Source organism: Drosophila arizonae, chromosome X, assembly GCF_054131065.1.
Source record: "Drosophila arizonae isolate 15081-1271.41 chromosome X, UAZ_ARI_1.0, whole genome shotgun sequence".
Lineage (NCBI taxonomy): Eukaryota > Metazoa > Arthropoda > Insecta > Diptera > Drosophilidae > Drosophila > Drosophila arizonae.
This window is the reverse complement of record NC_142927.1, coordinates 22,729,776-22,745,445: the sequence shown is the minus strand read 5'-3', so window position 1 is coordinate 22,745,445 and position 15,670 is coordinate 22,729,776. Positions and strand designations below refer to the sequence as shown.

The following is a 15,670-nucleotide window of genomic DNA, read 5'->3' as shown; positions in this document are numbered from 1 at the left end:
GCTTAGAGTTTGTGGTCGAGCCATATATGTATGTATGTGTATCTGTGTGTAGCGTATTTCTTGTTATACTCTTGATATTTATCAAAATCTATATGTATGTATGTATCTGCGTATCCTGTCTGTGGGTGTGTATGTGTGTTTGTTGACTGCCTACATACACACCTACATACATATGTAAGTCTGTAACTTTGTATGTTGTATTTCGGTTCTAAGCGGTGGACAACAAATGACATTTTGTTATACAATTTATAAATTGCTGTAAATGGAACAGTTAATTGAGAAGCACGCTGTTTGGTTTCATTTCTAGTTAGCATTGATTAACAATAGACTATCCATTACTGTTATATGCACGCGCGCAGGCACACATATGACAGTTGGCGCCATTTAATATAACAGTTGAATTCGCTCTCAACAAAGTATAACACATCCCTCTCTGTGTGTGTGTGTTGTGTGTATGTGTATAAATCTTTAAACACGCCTCGCAGTTTGGTGTTTGATTTTTCTTTGGATTTCTTTTATCCATTTTCATAATTTGTCCGTTCATTAAATTGATGAAAGTTTACAATTTCATTCGCTCGCTGCTCATTAAGCAACTAATTTCCTTTTCTCAAGGGTTTCTTCTTCTTCTCTTTCTTTTAATAATTATTACTAACTAAATTGGTTTTAACATTTTTCGTTTATAAGCGGAATAAACATAAATCACTGTAACGAAATTTATGTAGTTTTGGGCTTAAAAACTTATTTCCTATAGACTGACTGTAGTTAGTAGTGCCAAAGTGTTATATATTAACTGTAATTTCTTCTCAAGTTGATTAATTCTGTGGATTTTTATAAAAGCTAAGTTTTCTCATTTTATCTTAGTTTTCAGTTTGAAAATATATATGTATTTATATATATATATATATAGGTATATATAAATATATATATTTATAATTGCGTAAGTATTATTTCGACACGTGCATAATCCATTAATTTTAAGTTAATTACTCTAAGTTTGATGACTTTACATATTAAGGATCAGTTGACGTATAATTAATTAATTATTTCTATATATATATGTGTGTTTTAGATTTTCAAAAAGAGTTCGCAAATTTGGGTAAGCAAAGTACAGCGTTTTAGAAAAGTTGATGGAAAAACAGCAAATGTCAATTGGGACCCGACTAAGAGTAATTAACGAAACGTTGATTATGAAGGCATTTCCGTATGTATGTATATGTATATATATATATATATATTATTATATATAAATATATGACTTAGTTACGTTAAGGGACAGTGTATCGGAGACTTGTTTCAAGGTTTGCCACATTTGAATGGCTTGGATTTCTCTTTTCTTTTTTAATTATTCATATTCTTGTGAATCATAGAAGTTATTGGCTTTGCTTTGGTTTGATCTTATGAAAGTCAAATTTGATATATTTGTATATATCAAAAACGTTTTAATGCTCTACTTACAACATAAGAGAAATATATTAAAATTTCCAATATTTTCATAGCTAACTTCTTCTTGTTAGTGAGATATATATTTGAAAACAACAAAATTAAAGGATATGAAGTCATTTTTAATTCCTTAATGTCCCCGATGCAAATTCTTGTTAATTGAAACATTAGCTAACTTGAGTTATGTTATATTAGTTGGATTTTTTTTTTTTTTTTTTTTTTTTTTTTACTTCTGAGTTTTTGCATGGCACAAGTAAATCTTTTGATTTCAGTTCTAAAAATTGTTCTGGGAAATTGTTTCAAGTGCTGCCTGACGTGTGGGACAGAGTTAAGTAAAAAGCTTATTGTTTTCATTTAGACTTTATACAGTACGAGTTCGTTATATATATACTATTTGCCAAAAAACATTCATATTTATATATATATATAATTTATAAGTATATATATTTTTTTTGTTTTGTTTTGTTTTATAATTTACTTTATGTATTGATTTGCTTTTCTGATGTCTTGTGCATAATTTGTGGAAAGGACCAATAAGGGAAATGCTGTGCGTGCTTCTTCTTATTTTCTATCAAGTGAAACTCTTTGTTTAATATTTTTATTCCAAATTTCATAACAAAAACAAAACAAATAAAAATAAAAAAAAAGCTATGCGAAATATGGGTGCAAATGTTTCAGTTAGTGTTTATTTATTACAAATATATATAAATTGACTTTATATATATGTATATATTTGTTTAACAAAAAAAAAAAATAAACAAAAAAAAAAGGAATATGAAAACATGTGATATTAATTTGCAGTTGCAGTTATACATACACACACACACGCACATATGTGTGTGTGCTTAGATATTTTTAAATATTTTATTTAATTAGTTAAATATATTTGATTAGCTATTTAAATGTTAAATTGTTTTTGTTTTTGTTTAGTTTGTGTGGTACTTAAATCCTTATGCCATTTTTTGTTTTTGTTTATCTTCTTTTTTTTTTTGCTTTGTTCTTTTCTTTTGGATATTTAAAATGCAATGTTTAATTGCTACATAATTATTTAAGTTGTTATCCAAATGTTGTATTTGCGATTTCATTTGTTGTTCCTTCTGCCTCTTGCCCCCCACAATTGTAATAAGAATTCAACATGTTTTTGGCTAAGCAAATAAAAAACAAAATAAATTATACACGAGTTCACACATAGAAACATATATGCAAGTTAAGTTAAGTTCAGTTACATTAGGCAACAATATAAACAACAAACAAATACATATGCACAGACACACATATACACAGATATATATATATATATATATATGTATGTATATATATATGTATGTACATATGCATTTTGTAAAATGTACAAGGAACATTAATTAATGGACTATTGCGACACATATTGCAAATTGTTTGAAAATTTCTGGGTCTTGAATTTTACAATGTTTAAGCAACAATTAACATCTGTTGTTTTTTATTTATTTTTTTTAATTTCTGTTTCCCTTCAAGATTGCACAGTTCTTTACTTTTTTTCATATAAGTTTGTAGTTGTTTTTGTTAATGTTTTCCTCTCTTTTTTCTCTGCTCTCAATTAAACATAATATATGTACGCTTCTTTTTGGCGCTGCTAATTGTTTTCAACATATTAGCGCTAGGTTTTTGGTTGTTTTTTTTTTTTCTTTTACTTTTTCTTGTTATTTAACATGTTTTGTTTTGTTTTTCTCATTCTTTATACATACAAGCTTAAGATTAGTTTCGGATTTTTTTTTGTTTGTTTTTTTTTTTTTGTATTTTTAATTTGTATTACGGAAAAGGAATCTGTGGCTAGAGCGTAAAAGTAATCGATCAATGCATTAATTGTAATATCCTGCATACCTCAACGGGCATAAGTCCTTTGCTCCTTGCTGCTGCTGATGTTTGGTTTGTTCGCAGAGTGAAATATTTATATAGAATTTCCACGTGCCATATTCCATATATATGTATGTATATATGATCAGCTCTGTTCCAATTGTTCAACTATTCCTTTGTTACCTCGCCTTTGACCTTTTTGCTTATCATTAAAGTATGTATTTGTGTATTACAATTATTACGAATGATGTTTTAGCTAAAACGACAAATCTTTGCAACATTATTATGTTTATATGTAGATATTTTATGTAAATATTATATGTATGCATGCTCTCGCATGTGTGTGTGTGTGTGTGTGGCTGTGTGTGGGTGTGTATATGGGTGTGTACGTGTGTGTGGCCATGCGAGTCTGTGTGTGTGGGCAAGGGAGCACAGTGTGGCCCCTCTTGCACGTGCTCAGAGCATGCTCTGCCCGCACAACCGGCACAGGCAGCACACCCAGTCACACATACACACATACACACCGCCACGCACATCTGATCCGACAACAGGTATTACTTATTAGTATTACCGACCGTAATCGGCGCCCACACAGAAGCCACCGACTCCTGTTGTCCCTCCCACGCCGTTGCCGTTGCCCTCCGCACTGATTCTTTATCCATGCGCCGCTCCATTGTTGCCCTGACTATGATGCTGATGCGGGTGCGGATGATCGTCGCTGGGTGTGGGCGGCTGATCTCGACGGGGCGGCATCCGCTCGTTGACCGCATCGAGTCCCTTGGCCTCCGCAAATGAGGTAATCTTGTGGTTGGGCGAGAAGCCCTGCATGGCATTCTTGAGGGACTGCTTGCCGCCGGACAGAGCGCCCAGGGGCAGGGCGCCCGTGGGCGTCAGCCCCTTCAGCTGCAGCACGGACTCGGACTCCTCGCGCAGCACTGAGAAGACGCGCGCCATTTTGCCAATGGCGCGTATCTTGTTGCGGATGACCTCCTTGCGCAGCGCCGCCTCGTCGTCCGACAGCGGCTCCTCGCTCTCCTCGGTCATGAGCTCGTCGTCGGAGCAGATGTTCAGCACGTTCACCAGCATCTCGGTGACCTTCTCGCCGACGAAGGGCAGCGACCAGGTGAACACGTCCATGAAGTTGGGAAGCCAGTAGGGATGCGGCGAGCAATTGAACTGTCGGATGTTCATCACGTTGTTCTCGTACTTGAGTACCGCCGCCTTGTTGTTGTACACGTCGAGATAGTTGGGCGCCGAGAAGATGGTGATCAGCGAGGGGAAACCGGTGGTCTGGCTCTTGCGGTACATGCGGTAGCCGGCGTCCTGCGCCTCGTGCGCCCGTATGATCGACAGCAGATTGTTGTTCTGCAGGAAGTCGCAGCAGGCGGCGTAGCTGTAGAAATACGAACAGCCGCGCACCGAGTTGTGCGTGTAGAAGTCCGAGTTCTTCTCGTTGCCAAAGTCCTCGAGCGGATCGGACCACAGCAGGTCGCACATGGGGCCAAAGGCGGGCGGCTCCTTGAATCTATCCAGCCGCCTAATGTCCTCCAGCTCGTGTATCTCCGGCGACAGTCCGCCGTGCACGCAGAGGAACTGCTGGTTCATCAACGCCGCCAACGGCAGGCAGTCGAACGCATCCATGCACGCGTCGTACACGCGCTCCGAGTATTTGATCTTGCACTCCTGCTTGAAGGTGAAGTACTCGGTCAGATGCCGGCACTCGTGATTGCCGCGCAGCAGGAACAGCGTCTGCGGATACGTGATCTTCAGCGACCACAAATAGAGGACGCACTCAATGCTGAAGTAGCCCCGGTCCACATAGTCGCCCAGGAACAGATACTTTGTTGTTGCCGGCGATCCGCCCACCTCAAATAGCTTCATGAGATCATAGAACTGGCCGTGGATGTCGCCGCACACAGTAACCGGCGCCTCAATATCGATCATTGTCTTTTCGTGCCGCAGCAGGGCGGCGCCCTCCTGGATGATGCGCAGTGCCGGCGCCTCCTCGATCCGGCCCTCCAAAATGAAGTGCTGCTTGAGCAGCTCGTGATTGGGTTTGCCGGTGCGCGCATCGAATACCTCGGCCAGCGTCAGCTTGTGACTGGGTGGAAATGGAACGCTGTCGACAACGCGCTCTTTGGTGTTGACCGCTGCGTGTCCGCCATGCGCCTTATGCGTGGGACTATCGTGGCCAGCGCTGGCGGCATTCGAGTTGCTGTTGCTGCTTGCTGTGGCATTGCCCGTGGCGGAGGCGTTGGCATTGGCACTGGCGTTATTGTTGTTGCTGCTGCTACTATTGCTGCTGCTGCCGTGATGCGTGTCTGTGGCATCCGTGGAGTTGGTGGCGTTGCCACCTCGCTGATTGGCACTTGTTGCCACTTGGGCAGCGACGCCGCTCGATTGATTATTCGAAGACATGTTTGCAGTACGCTGTGAATTGGATTGTGGCTGTGGCTGTGGCTGTGGCTATTCCTCTTCCTCTTCCTGTTGCTGTTGCTGTTGCTACAGATGGCGCCCACACTGAGTGAGCGTATTCTATGGTGTGCGCTGTCTACTGCACTGGATTGCACTAGCTGCACACACGCACACGCACGCACTGGCACGTTGGCCAACAACACACGCACTTTTCTACTTTGTATGCTACTCCTGCTGCTGTTGAATTTTTCTTTTCTTTCTTTTTTGTTGGAGCTAGTTAGCCGCTTTGTCGCGTTACAGGATTTTGCTATTTTCGGTTGGTAATTTTCTATATCTCTGTTACTGTTGTTTCTGTAACACAACAGCAATGTATTCACAATTTGTTTTTATATTTTCGTTTCGTCTTGGCTGCTGCTGTGCCCTGCAGACGTCGTAATTTCTCTCGCTACGTTTTTTTTCGCTTCTCAATGGAATTTTCAGCTCCCCCTCCCTCTCCTTTATTTTTATTGATATTCTACCAGTGTGACCACAAATTGCGAGTGCCGAATTCTCCAATTTTCAACTGCCATGAATACCAAAAATACCATGTTCGACGTTAAGTCAACGTACGCTGACGTAAAGCGACAGCAGGATGACGTAAGCAGATGTATAGTAGCAGTACTACTTGGAATAAACTACTGAGCTTCTAAAATGTTATTTTGTGCATCGTTTATATTCAAGTCGTACTCAACTTTAGTAATATCTTTATAACCGATATTTTACTTTTCATCGCTAAACAATATCTGCATTTTTATTGCATTATGTTAAATCTCCGTAAGCCGACTTTTTGTAATCTGTTATTGTTATCGATAACTCACAATAAAAAAGAATGCCCAGAAGCATTTATAACATATTCGAAATGTGGACTACCGATTCTTAACATGCTTAACGTAACCGCAACGATAACTTGCTTCCATTTGGCGTCAAATTTGAAAAATTGAACTGAAAAAAATATTATGACATATATGTATTCAAAACGAACATTTAGAGGAAATAATAAACGTGCGCGCATTTTATTCTCAGGATAGGTACTTGTATATTTTTTTAAATGGTTTTGTATTGTTTTGTTTTGTTTTGTTTTTTTTTTTTTTTTTTTTTTTTGTTTATATTAATTTTGTTAATAACATTGATAATCATTGTTTTTATTTTGTATTCACTTAAGGCTAAAACTTGTTGTCTGCATTTGTTCATTATGCCATTTGTAAATTAATTTGTTCTTCTCCTTCTTCTTCATCATCATTTTCTCTGGATTGCATACAATTTATCATTTCTCACAACGGCGCAATTCGCATTTTGGCAAATTTGGCAAATTTATTTGCATTTGCCAGCCAGCTGCCCCTATCATTTGTTTTTCTGTTTTTCTTGCTTTGTTTGTTTGTTTGAAATACATTTATAAATTTATAATATAATAATGCTTTCACTGTTTAAATTTGTTAATTTACTTATTTTCGGTTTTATAATAAAATTGAAAATTTTTAAGAGAATTATCTAGATGTGATGTTTTGTTTTTGTTTCTTATGCATATATATATATATATATATATATATATATATATATATATATATTTGTTAAATATTAATTTGTTTTAATCTTGCTTTAATATTATTTGTTGTTGTTTGTATTTGTTTAAATATAAGTATATAAACTTTTTGCTTTGACTCTGACAAAGTTGCTTCAACTTATTATTTATATTATTATATTATTTGTTATGTATATGCATTTATATATATATATATATATATATATATATGTATGTATATATATATATGTATATGTATATATATGTATGTATATATGCATATAAATAAATGTTTAAATATATATAAAATATGCATTTAAATTGATTTATCCAAAAGGTAAAGTTTTAATTCTTTTTATAATTATATATATATATATTTATATATATATATATATATATATATATATATATATATATATATATATATATATATATATATTTAAGTTTTTCTTGTGTAAAGTTTTTTGTTTTCTTTTTTTTTAAAGCATTCGAGGGCAGGAAGTAGATGTTGAAAAATACACGTATCAAAAAATTAGAGTTAAAATATATAAACAGTACAAATATTAAATATATAAAAGGGGATTTATCCTTTCTTAGTTGTTGTTGTTGTTTTTGTTTTCTTGTTGTTGCAATGAAGACTTTTGTTAATTGGAAATCAAAGTTTACTTAAGAAACCAAAAATGTTCTACTAAATAAATAAATATAAAAAAAAATGGGTACAGTAAAGTACAGAGGCACACACCCGCAATCACACACTCTCACAAACACTCACACACACACATACTCGCACACACAGACAGAGTCACTAAGTTCAAAGCATTTGTTTATTTGCATTTATTCAATGTAAACAGAAACAAAAATGAAAATTTCATTTTCAGTTAAAAAAAAATAATTAAACTAAATTTGTTTAAAACAATGTGATTGTACATATATATGTATATGTTTGTATGTATGTATGTGTTTCAAGTATTTATGCTAATTTACAACAAATTCTTTTTCACTTATTTTTGCTTCTTCTCCATGGTTTTCTTTTCTTCTAATTATAACTATTGCAATAAAAATAATTAAAAAACGTAAAATTAAAACAAATTATTTGTAACACAATTCTCTCGTCTCTCTCTCACTCTTTCTCTCTCATACTTGCTTAGCTAAGAACAGAGCAAAAATCCAAATGAAATATTAAAAGTGTATAAGTATATGTATATTTATTATAACTGCTTTTTAAATATATATATTTTTGTTAATTTTAACAATTTTAATTTATTTAAAATTTGATTTTTTTTTGTTTTGTTCTTGGGTAAATTGATTATTTATTGTGATTGTAGTAGAAAATGTACCGTTAAAAAGTGTTCTAACTGCTGCGCTTAAAAGGAGATAGAAGCAGTAGAAGTGGAGTAGGAGATGGAAGAAGGAAGAGGAAGAGACGAGCAGAGCGATTGAGTGTGAAAGCCTTAGAAAAAAGATAAGAAAAGTTTTCTTTTTGTTTTTGTTGTTTTTTTTTTTTTTTTTTTTTTTTTTTGTGTATATAGTATAAAAGTAGTGGTATCATATTTTGTTAGCTTAGCTTATGTTAGCTTCTTATTGAACGTTATGAATTTGAATAATTCTTTATAGAAGAGCGCGCTAAATTGCATGTGTGTGTGCGTGCGTGTGTGTGTGTGTGTGTCTGTGTATGTGAGTGCTTGACGCGAAGGGGCGTATGCGCATGTGTGCATGTGTGTATACATGTGAGTGCACATGCATAACATATGCTTGCATGCATGGGTTTCTGGAGCTTAATAAATCCATTAAATTTAAATTTGTGTTTTTTCAAGTGTTGTTTAAAACCAATAATATATATTAAACGTACTGCGTTTGTAATTGTTTTCGCTTCTTGTTTTTTTTTTTTTTTTGTATTCAATTTAAATTTATGTATATCTATATATAATTTTTATTTTATTTTTTTTTGGGAATTGAAATGCAATAAACTTTTGTAAATTGTTTGCTTTGTTCATATATATATATATATATATATTTATATATATGCTGATCTGCTTAGCTTATAAACATTGTTTCATTTGTTAATGTATTTTTAACTATTTGGGGAAATGTGTCTATGTGTGTGTGTTGCAACTGCATATATAGCACATGTGGTGCGCACATACACACACACACTGTTATAGTGTTATACTGCTCTAATGCTCCTGTTAGGTTGGCGAAAGTCATTCGCCTAAAACTGTTGCCTGCTTTCAGGCGTTGCAGTTAATAGCGTACGCTCTTGCTATCTCTCTCTAACTAATGTTCCCAGGCTACTCAGTTTTTATTTGTGATTCGTTTGTTTCGTTTTATATATAATATTATTGGATACTTGTTGTTGTTGTTGCCTATAAATTTAATTAAAATTTGTATGCTTTTGGAGGCAACGATTTATATGATTTGTATTTATCTATATATGTATATACACATATATATATAATGTTTGTTGCTCTCTCTCTCTCTCTCGCTCGATCCATCCCTCTCTCTCCTCCACTTATTCCATCTCTGTCTCACAACTGCAACTGTGTTTTGTTTGTTTTTGGTTTTTGTCAATTAACATGTCCGGCGGATCGCCATTACTTTAAACATATATGTTTGTATATAATTTTCTTATGCATTATATATGTATGTATTTGTTTGTATGTATGTATAATTGTTTATAAAGTACTTCAAATTGCTATAAGTTTGCATTTTGTATTAGATTCATGTCAACTATCAAATGTTTTCACTTTATCATCAAATTTCAATTCATTTGCTAACTCGTCTTCTCCTTTTCATCGTCGTTTCTTCGTCCTCTCTTCTTTGCTCTGCTCTCAACAATAATTATTTTTTTTGTTTTATTTTTTATTATTTAACATTATATAACTTAAAAATAATGTACATAGGTACTCTTCTTCTTTTGCTTCATTTTTAATAAATGTTTTTGGTTTTCGTATTTTATTTTTTTTTATAATGTTTTGTTAATATTCATAATAATATATTTGTTAAAGAGAAGTTGCACTCGTTTATATATATATTTGATTTCTTTATTTTTTTCGCATTGTATTTTTATAAATTCATTTGACTTAATTACTTAAGGTGTAGAAAACAATAAATGTATGTAATTATACAATACGTAAAAACAAAGGTAGAAACAACAATTTAATTTAAAATTCGTATGCATAAATATTACATTTGTTTATAATAAATATATATAAATAGGCAATAGGTAAACGAAAAAAAAAAATCCTAGTAACAGCTAACAACAAAACCCAATTAAACTATGCCCACTTCTTCACATTTTTTTCAGTTTGCTTTGTTTCATTCTTGATGTTTCGTATTGATTTCAATTAATTTTTATTTTCGCTTTTAATTAACAAATAACTAAAATTCGATTAAGTATAAAAAAGAATCGACGCTTACGTCGACGCAGACGCAAATGTAAGGCTGCCGCGCAAAGGAGACGCCATTTGCAAACGCATTGTGTTCTTGTTGTTTCTGTTTTCGGTTTCTGCGCATTTTGCATTTGCATTGCATAGTTAACAGGCGCAAGGCGCTCGCAATTAATTTTGTCTGCTTTGCATGCATCTTCTGCTGACTGCTTTGCCGCTTGATTGTTTTTGTTTGTATGTAACAGAGAACATATATATGTATATGCATATATACATATATAAATACAAAGAAAGAGAGAGGGTAAGAGTGAGTTAAGGAGCGTGAGAGTTTACAGCAAAGAGTGCATAAGTTCGTAAAGCTTATCTTATGCGCATATATGTATGTGTGTGTGCGTGGGTGTGTGTGTGTGTATTTAATACCGTTTAATACCGGCAATTCGCTTTTGCGTTGCTTTTTGTTGGAGGCTGCTGCTTCTGCTGCTGCTGCACATTTGACATCTGCTGCGCTGCAGCCAATTCGTTTTAATCATATATTGTATTTTTTGTATATGTATGCATATACATATATACATATATTTATATTCCGCTAATGACTACGATAAAGATGGCACGTATATAAAGACCACATACACAATCACCAGATGAGAGAGTGTGAGGCGACAATGGCGACAACAAATGTACTCATAAACTTTGAGTTTATTTTTTGAGTGTGTGTGTTTGTGTGTGTATGTAAGTGTGTATATATGTATGTGTATTTAAGTTGTTTCAACAGTAATAAACAAAGAGAAAAGAGAGTGTGTGTGAGAGAGAGATAGAGCGATAGAAATAGAGAGAGAGAGAGAGAGTATTAGCTATAGAGAGAGATTCAGTCGTTTTGTTTTGGTTTTTCAGGTTGTTTTATGTTGTGTGTTGTTCCTGTCGTTTCTTCGTGTTTCTGTAATAAAAGATTGTAGTAAAATATTGCTGTTGTTTGTTTTTGTTTTTGTTGTAGGAAGTAGTTAAGCGTTAGCTTCTTCTTGGTGTTTAGCTTTAAAGTCGCCCTCGGCGCCACACAACGAAAGTAGTATAATTTCTTAGCGTTTAGCGTTTTAGTTTTTTTTTCCATTTTTTTTTTCTTTTTGTTAATTAAATTTTTTTTCTTTTCTTTTTGTTAAAAGGTTGATTCTTTTAATATCTTTTTTTGGGAAGGTTATATATTGATTTATATGTATTTTTTTTTTTTCTTTAAATTTATTTATTTTATTCAGAAACGAGTTAGTTTTTTATAAAGTCGATTTTTTATAACTTGATTTTGCATTCTTGTAGCATTGCAAATAATTAAATTTACCTAATTTACAGCTTTGCAGCTGCTGCTGCTGCTGCTGCTGCTACTGCGACGTCAACGTCAGCGTCAGCAGCGGCGCGCCCGTTAACTTCGCTTCGCATATTGTTTTGCTCTTTTGATATAATGTTGCACAAAATTTTGATGATTTATGCATAGAATTACATACATATATATATAATAAATATATATATATATATTTATATACGCATATACATACATACATATATAGTATTTGCATATGTATATGTATGCACGTATACATGTACATATAGCTATTTATACAATTCTGTATTGTTTTAACTGCATTTTATGATTAGCTTCTGTATTTTTCCCATATTTAAAATTGTATTTTTGTGTTTGCTTTTGCTTTTGTTTATTATTTTTATCTGTAATACCAATAAGTTAAACGCTTGCATTTCATTTACTTCTATGCTTTCGACTCGTTCTGTTGCGTGTTTTGTTTTTATTATTATTAATTTGTATGTGTTTTGCATTTTGGTTTTGTTTTCTTCTATTTTATGTTACTTTTCAAATGCATTTCAGCTGCGGCTGCGCAGCGATGCCTGTCTGCATGCGTCTCTCTGTGTGTGTGTGTGTGTGTGTGTGTGTATTCTGCACTGCCGCAGCTCGAAATTACATATAACTATTTGATTTGCATATTCCCTCCCACTCGCACGCACTGCCACCGTTTGGTTTGCTGTTCACTTAATTGTCGACTTCTAAAACTGACTTAACAGCGCCGCTGCTTCGCTGCTCTGCTGCTGTAGAGCGCTCTTCTACGCTTCTGTTACGCTTCTGTTACTCTTCTACTTTGCTGCTCTGCTACTCTGTTACTGACTTAGAATTATCCGCTGATTGAATTCGCACTCGCATTGGCCGCTGCTGCTGCCGCCGCCGACAGTGACTTCTGGCCCTCCTCCGCTGGTGAGGGCGTGGCATCGCGTCGGGGCGGCATCCGCTCGTTGACCGCATCGAGTCCCTTGGCCTCCGCAAATGAGGTAATCTTGTGGTTGGGCGAGAAGCCCTGCATGGCATTCTTGAGGGACTGCTTGCCGCCGGACAGAGCGCCCAGGGGCAGGGCGCCCGTGGGCGTCAGCCCCTTCAGCTGCAGCACGGACTCGGACTCCTCGCGCAGCACTGAGAAGACGCGCGCCATTTTGCCAATGGCGCGTATCTTGTTGCGGATGACCTCCTTGCGCAGTGCCGCCTCGTCGTCCGACAGCGGCTCCTCGCTCTCCTCGGTCATGAGCTCGTCGTCGGAGCAGATGTTCAGCACGTTCACCAGCATCTCGGTGACCTTCTCGCCGACGAAGGGCAGCGACCAGGTGAACACGTCCATGAAGTTGGGAAGCCAGTAGGGATGCGGCGAGCAATTGAACTGTCGGATGTTCATCACGTTGTTCTCGTACTTGAGTACCGCCGCCTTGTTGTTGTACACGTCGAGATAGTTGGGCGCCGAGAAGATGGTGATCAGCGAGGGGAAACCGGTGGTCTGGCTCTTGCGGTACATGCGGTAGCCGGCGTCCTGCGCCTCGTGCGCCCGTATGATCGACAGCAGATTGTTGTTCTGCAGGAAGTCGCAGCAGGCGGCGTAGCTGTAGAAATACGAACAGCCGCGCACCGAGTTGTGCGTGTAGAAGTCCGAGTTCTTCTCGTTGCCAAAGTCCTCGAGCGGATCGGACCACAGCAGGTCGCACATGGGGCCAAAGGCGGGCGGCTCCTTGAATCTATCCAGCCGCCTAATGTCCTCCAGCTCGTGTATCTCCGGCGACAGTCCGCCGTGCACGCAGAGGAACTGCTGGTTCATCAACGCCGCCAACGGCAGGCAGTCGAACGCATCCATGCACGCGTCGTACACGCGCTCCGAGTATTTGATCTTGCACTCCTGCTTGAAGGTGAAGTACTCGGTCAGATGCCGGCACTCGTGATTGCCGCGCAGCAGGAACAGCGTCTGCGGATACGTGATCTTCAGCGACCACAAATAGAGGACGCACTCAATGCTGAAGTAGCCCCGGTCCACATAGTCGCCCAGGAACAGATACTTTGTTGTTGCCGGCGATCCGCCAATTTCGAATAGCTTCATAAGATCATAGAACTGGCCGTGGATGTCGCCGCAGACGGTGACCGGCGCCTCAATATCAATCATTGTCTTCTCCTGGCGCAGCAGCGTGGCGCCCTCCTGGATGATGCGCAGGGCGGCGCTCTCCTCGATCCGGCCCTCCAGTATGAAATGCTGCTTAAGTACATCGTGGTGCGGCTTGCCGGTGCGCGCATCGAAGACATCGGCGCAGGTTAGCTTTCGGCTGGGTGGGAACGGCACGCTATCGATCACACGCTCCTTTGTGGATATTGTGCTACGTTTTGTGGGGCTCTGTGGCGTGCCGCCGGACGATCCCGAGCCAGCTGCAGCTCCAGTTCCAGCTCCAGCGCCAGCGCCAGCGCCAGCACCCGCTGCACCACCCGCTGTCGTCCCCGTCGCTCCGCTCGCATTCTTTTCATGTGTATTGTTAACGCTGCTGGCAGCTGATGAATTTGATTTTTGATTTTGCTGCTGTGCAGCAGCCGCTGCCGCTGCTGCTGCTGCTGCTGCTGCTGATGACTGCGACTGGCTGCTGTTGCTGTTGTTGCTCTGCGCTAATGGCGAAGACATTTTCCTAGACTTCGACTTTGACTTCGACTCCGACTCCGACTCCGACTCCGACTCCGACTCCGACGACGACGAACGACGACTACAAGTTGGACCAGGCCGTCGCTGCTCCGCCCCCCACGCGCCACGCACTAACGACGCTCCTCAGCTCTGCGGAATGTCCGGCCGGTCAACGGGCTAACGGGGCTAGCGGGCAATACAGTTAACGGGAAACAGCTGACGGCTAACGGTGAGCGGCTAACGTTTGCGTCCTTATCGCAGTCCTTGTGCTTGGCCTTGTCCGTCTCCTTATCCAAATGGCCTGCAATGGAAGTAATGCAAGAAATGTCATTATATATAAAGGTATATATGCGCACAGGTGTACAGCTGTGCTCCTGTATATATTATATTTATATATATCTATCTGTCTATATATATCCCACAAAATCCCATTTATCAAATTGCAATTGCATTTCAAAGTCGTCGTATCAAAATTCAATTAAAATATTTTTACGATGCAAAAACATTCGATTTGATTGCAATTCTCCAATAGGCCAATAACAATTACGTTTGCCCACAACCGCACCAAACCGCCTCCCTCCACCTCCCACCCATGCTCTTCCCCAGTCCCTTTGACATGCCAATTTATATTTATAAGTTTGTAGCTTCAAAAGAGCTATTCAATTGAATTTCATTCACTTAAATTTGATGTAAATGCATTTCCCGTTTTACCCAACGAAAATAGTTCAATGAAGCTGTAAGACTTTATAATTTGATTTAGCAATTATATAAATAGAGTTCATATACTGTATACAGCTGTGTTCATGATAATAGAAGCACTACGAAGCCATCAAGCACTTTATTCATGAGCCAATCTACAGTTCTATTCCCTATATAGTAGCAATGCACTGTAATTGAACTTATTCACACTTTGCCTACATCGATTGCCTCCGTGATATTAAATCTTTATGTGCGTTGATGTCTGTAAGGTTCCCTTTGGGCAGATATATTTTATGGTGTTTTTTTTTTGTATGGAATGAGAACGGAACTAATCGGCTATTACAGATATGATGGGCTATTTATACATT

General features: G+C 37.6%; 2 protein-coding genes across 2 annotated transcripts in view; both read right to left on the bottom strand.

Annotated features, from left to right (window-relative positions):
• Positions 1-1,640: 1,640 nt before the first annotated feature.
• Positions 1,641-6,246, bottom strand: LOC108620286 (serine/threonine-protein phosphatase 2B catalytic subunit 2). Its single transcript, XM_089474172.1, has one exon. The coding sequence runs from the start codon at positions 5,689-5,691 to the stop codon at positions 3,928-3,930; it is 1,764 nt and encodes a 587-aa protein (XP_089330298.1). The 5' UTR covers positions 5,692-6,246; the 3' UTR covers positions 1,641-3,927.
• A 2,870-nt stretch (positions 6,247-9,116) lies between these two features.
• The window catches only part of CanA-14F (Calcineurin A at 14F), a 31,962-nt gene continuing 25,408 nt past the window's right edge, over positions 9,117-15,670 (bottom strand). Inside the window, exon 2 of the mRNA XM_089474171.1 lies at positions 9,117-14,904. Coding sequence (XP_089330297.1) covers positions 12,801-14,606 — 1,806 coding nt within the window. The 5' untranslated portion in view covers positions 14,607-14,904 and the 3' untranslated portion in view covers positions 9,117-12,800. The remainder of the gene's footprint in view (positions 14,905-15,670) is intronic.

Coding starts and splice junctions, on each gene's coding strand:
- LOC108620286 (XM_089474172.1), bottom strand. CDS start 5,691: ATGTCTTCGAATAATCAATCGAGCGGCGTCGCTGCCCAAGTGGCAACA.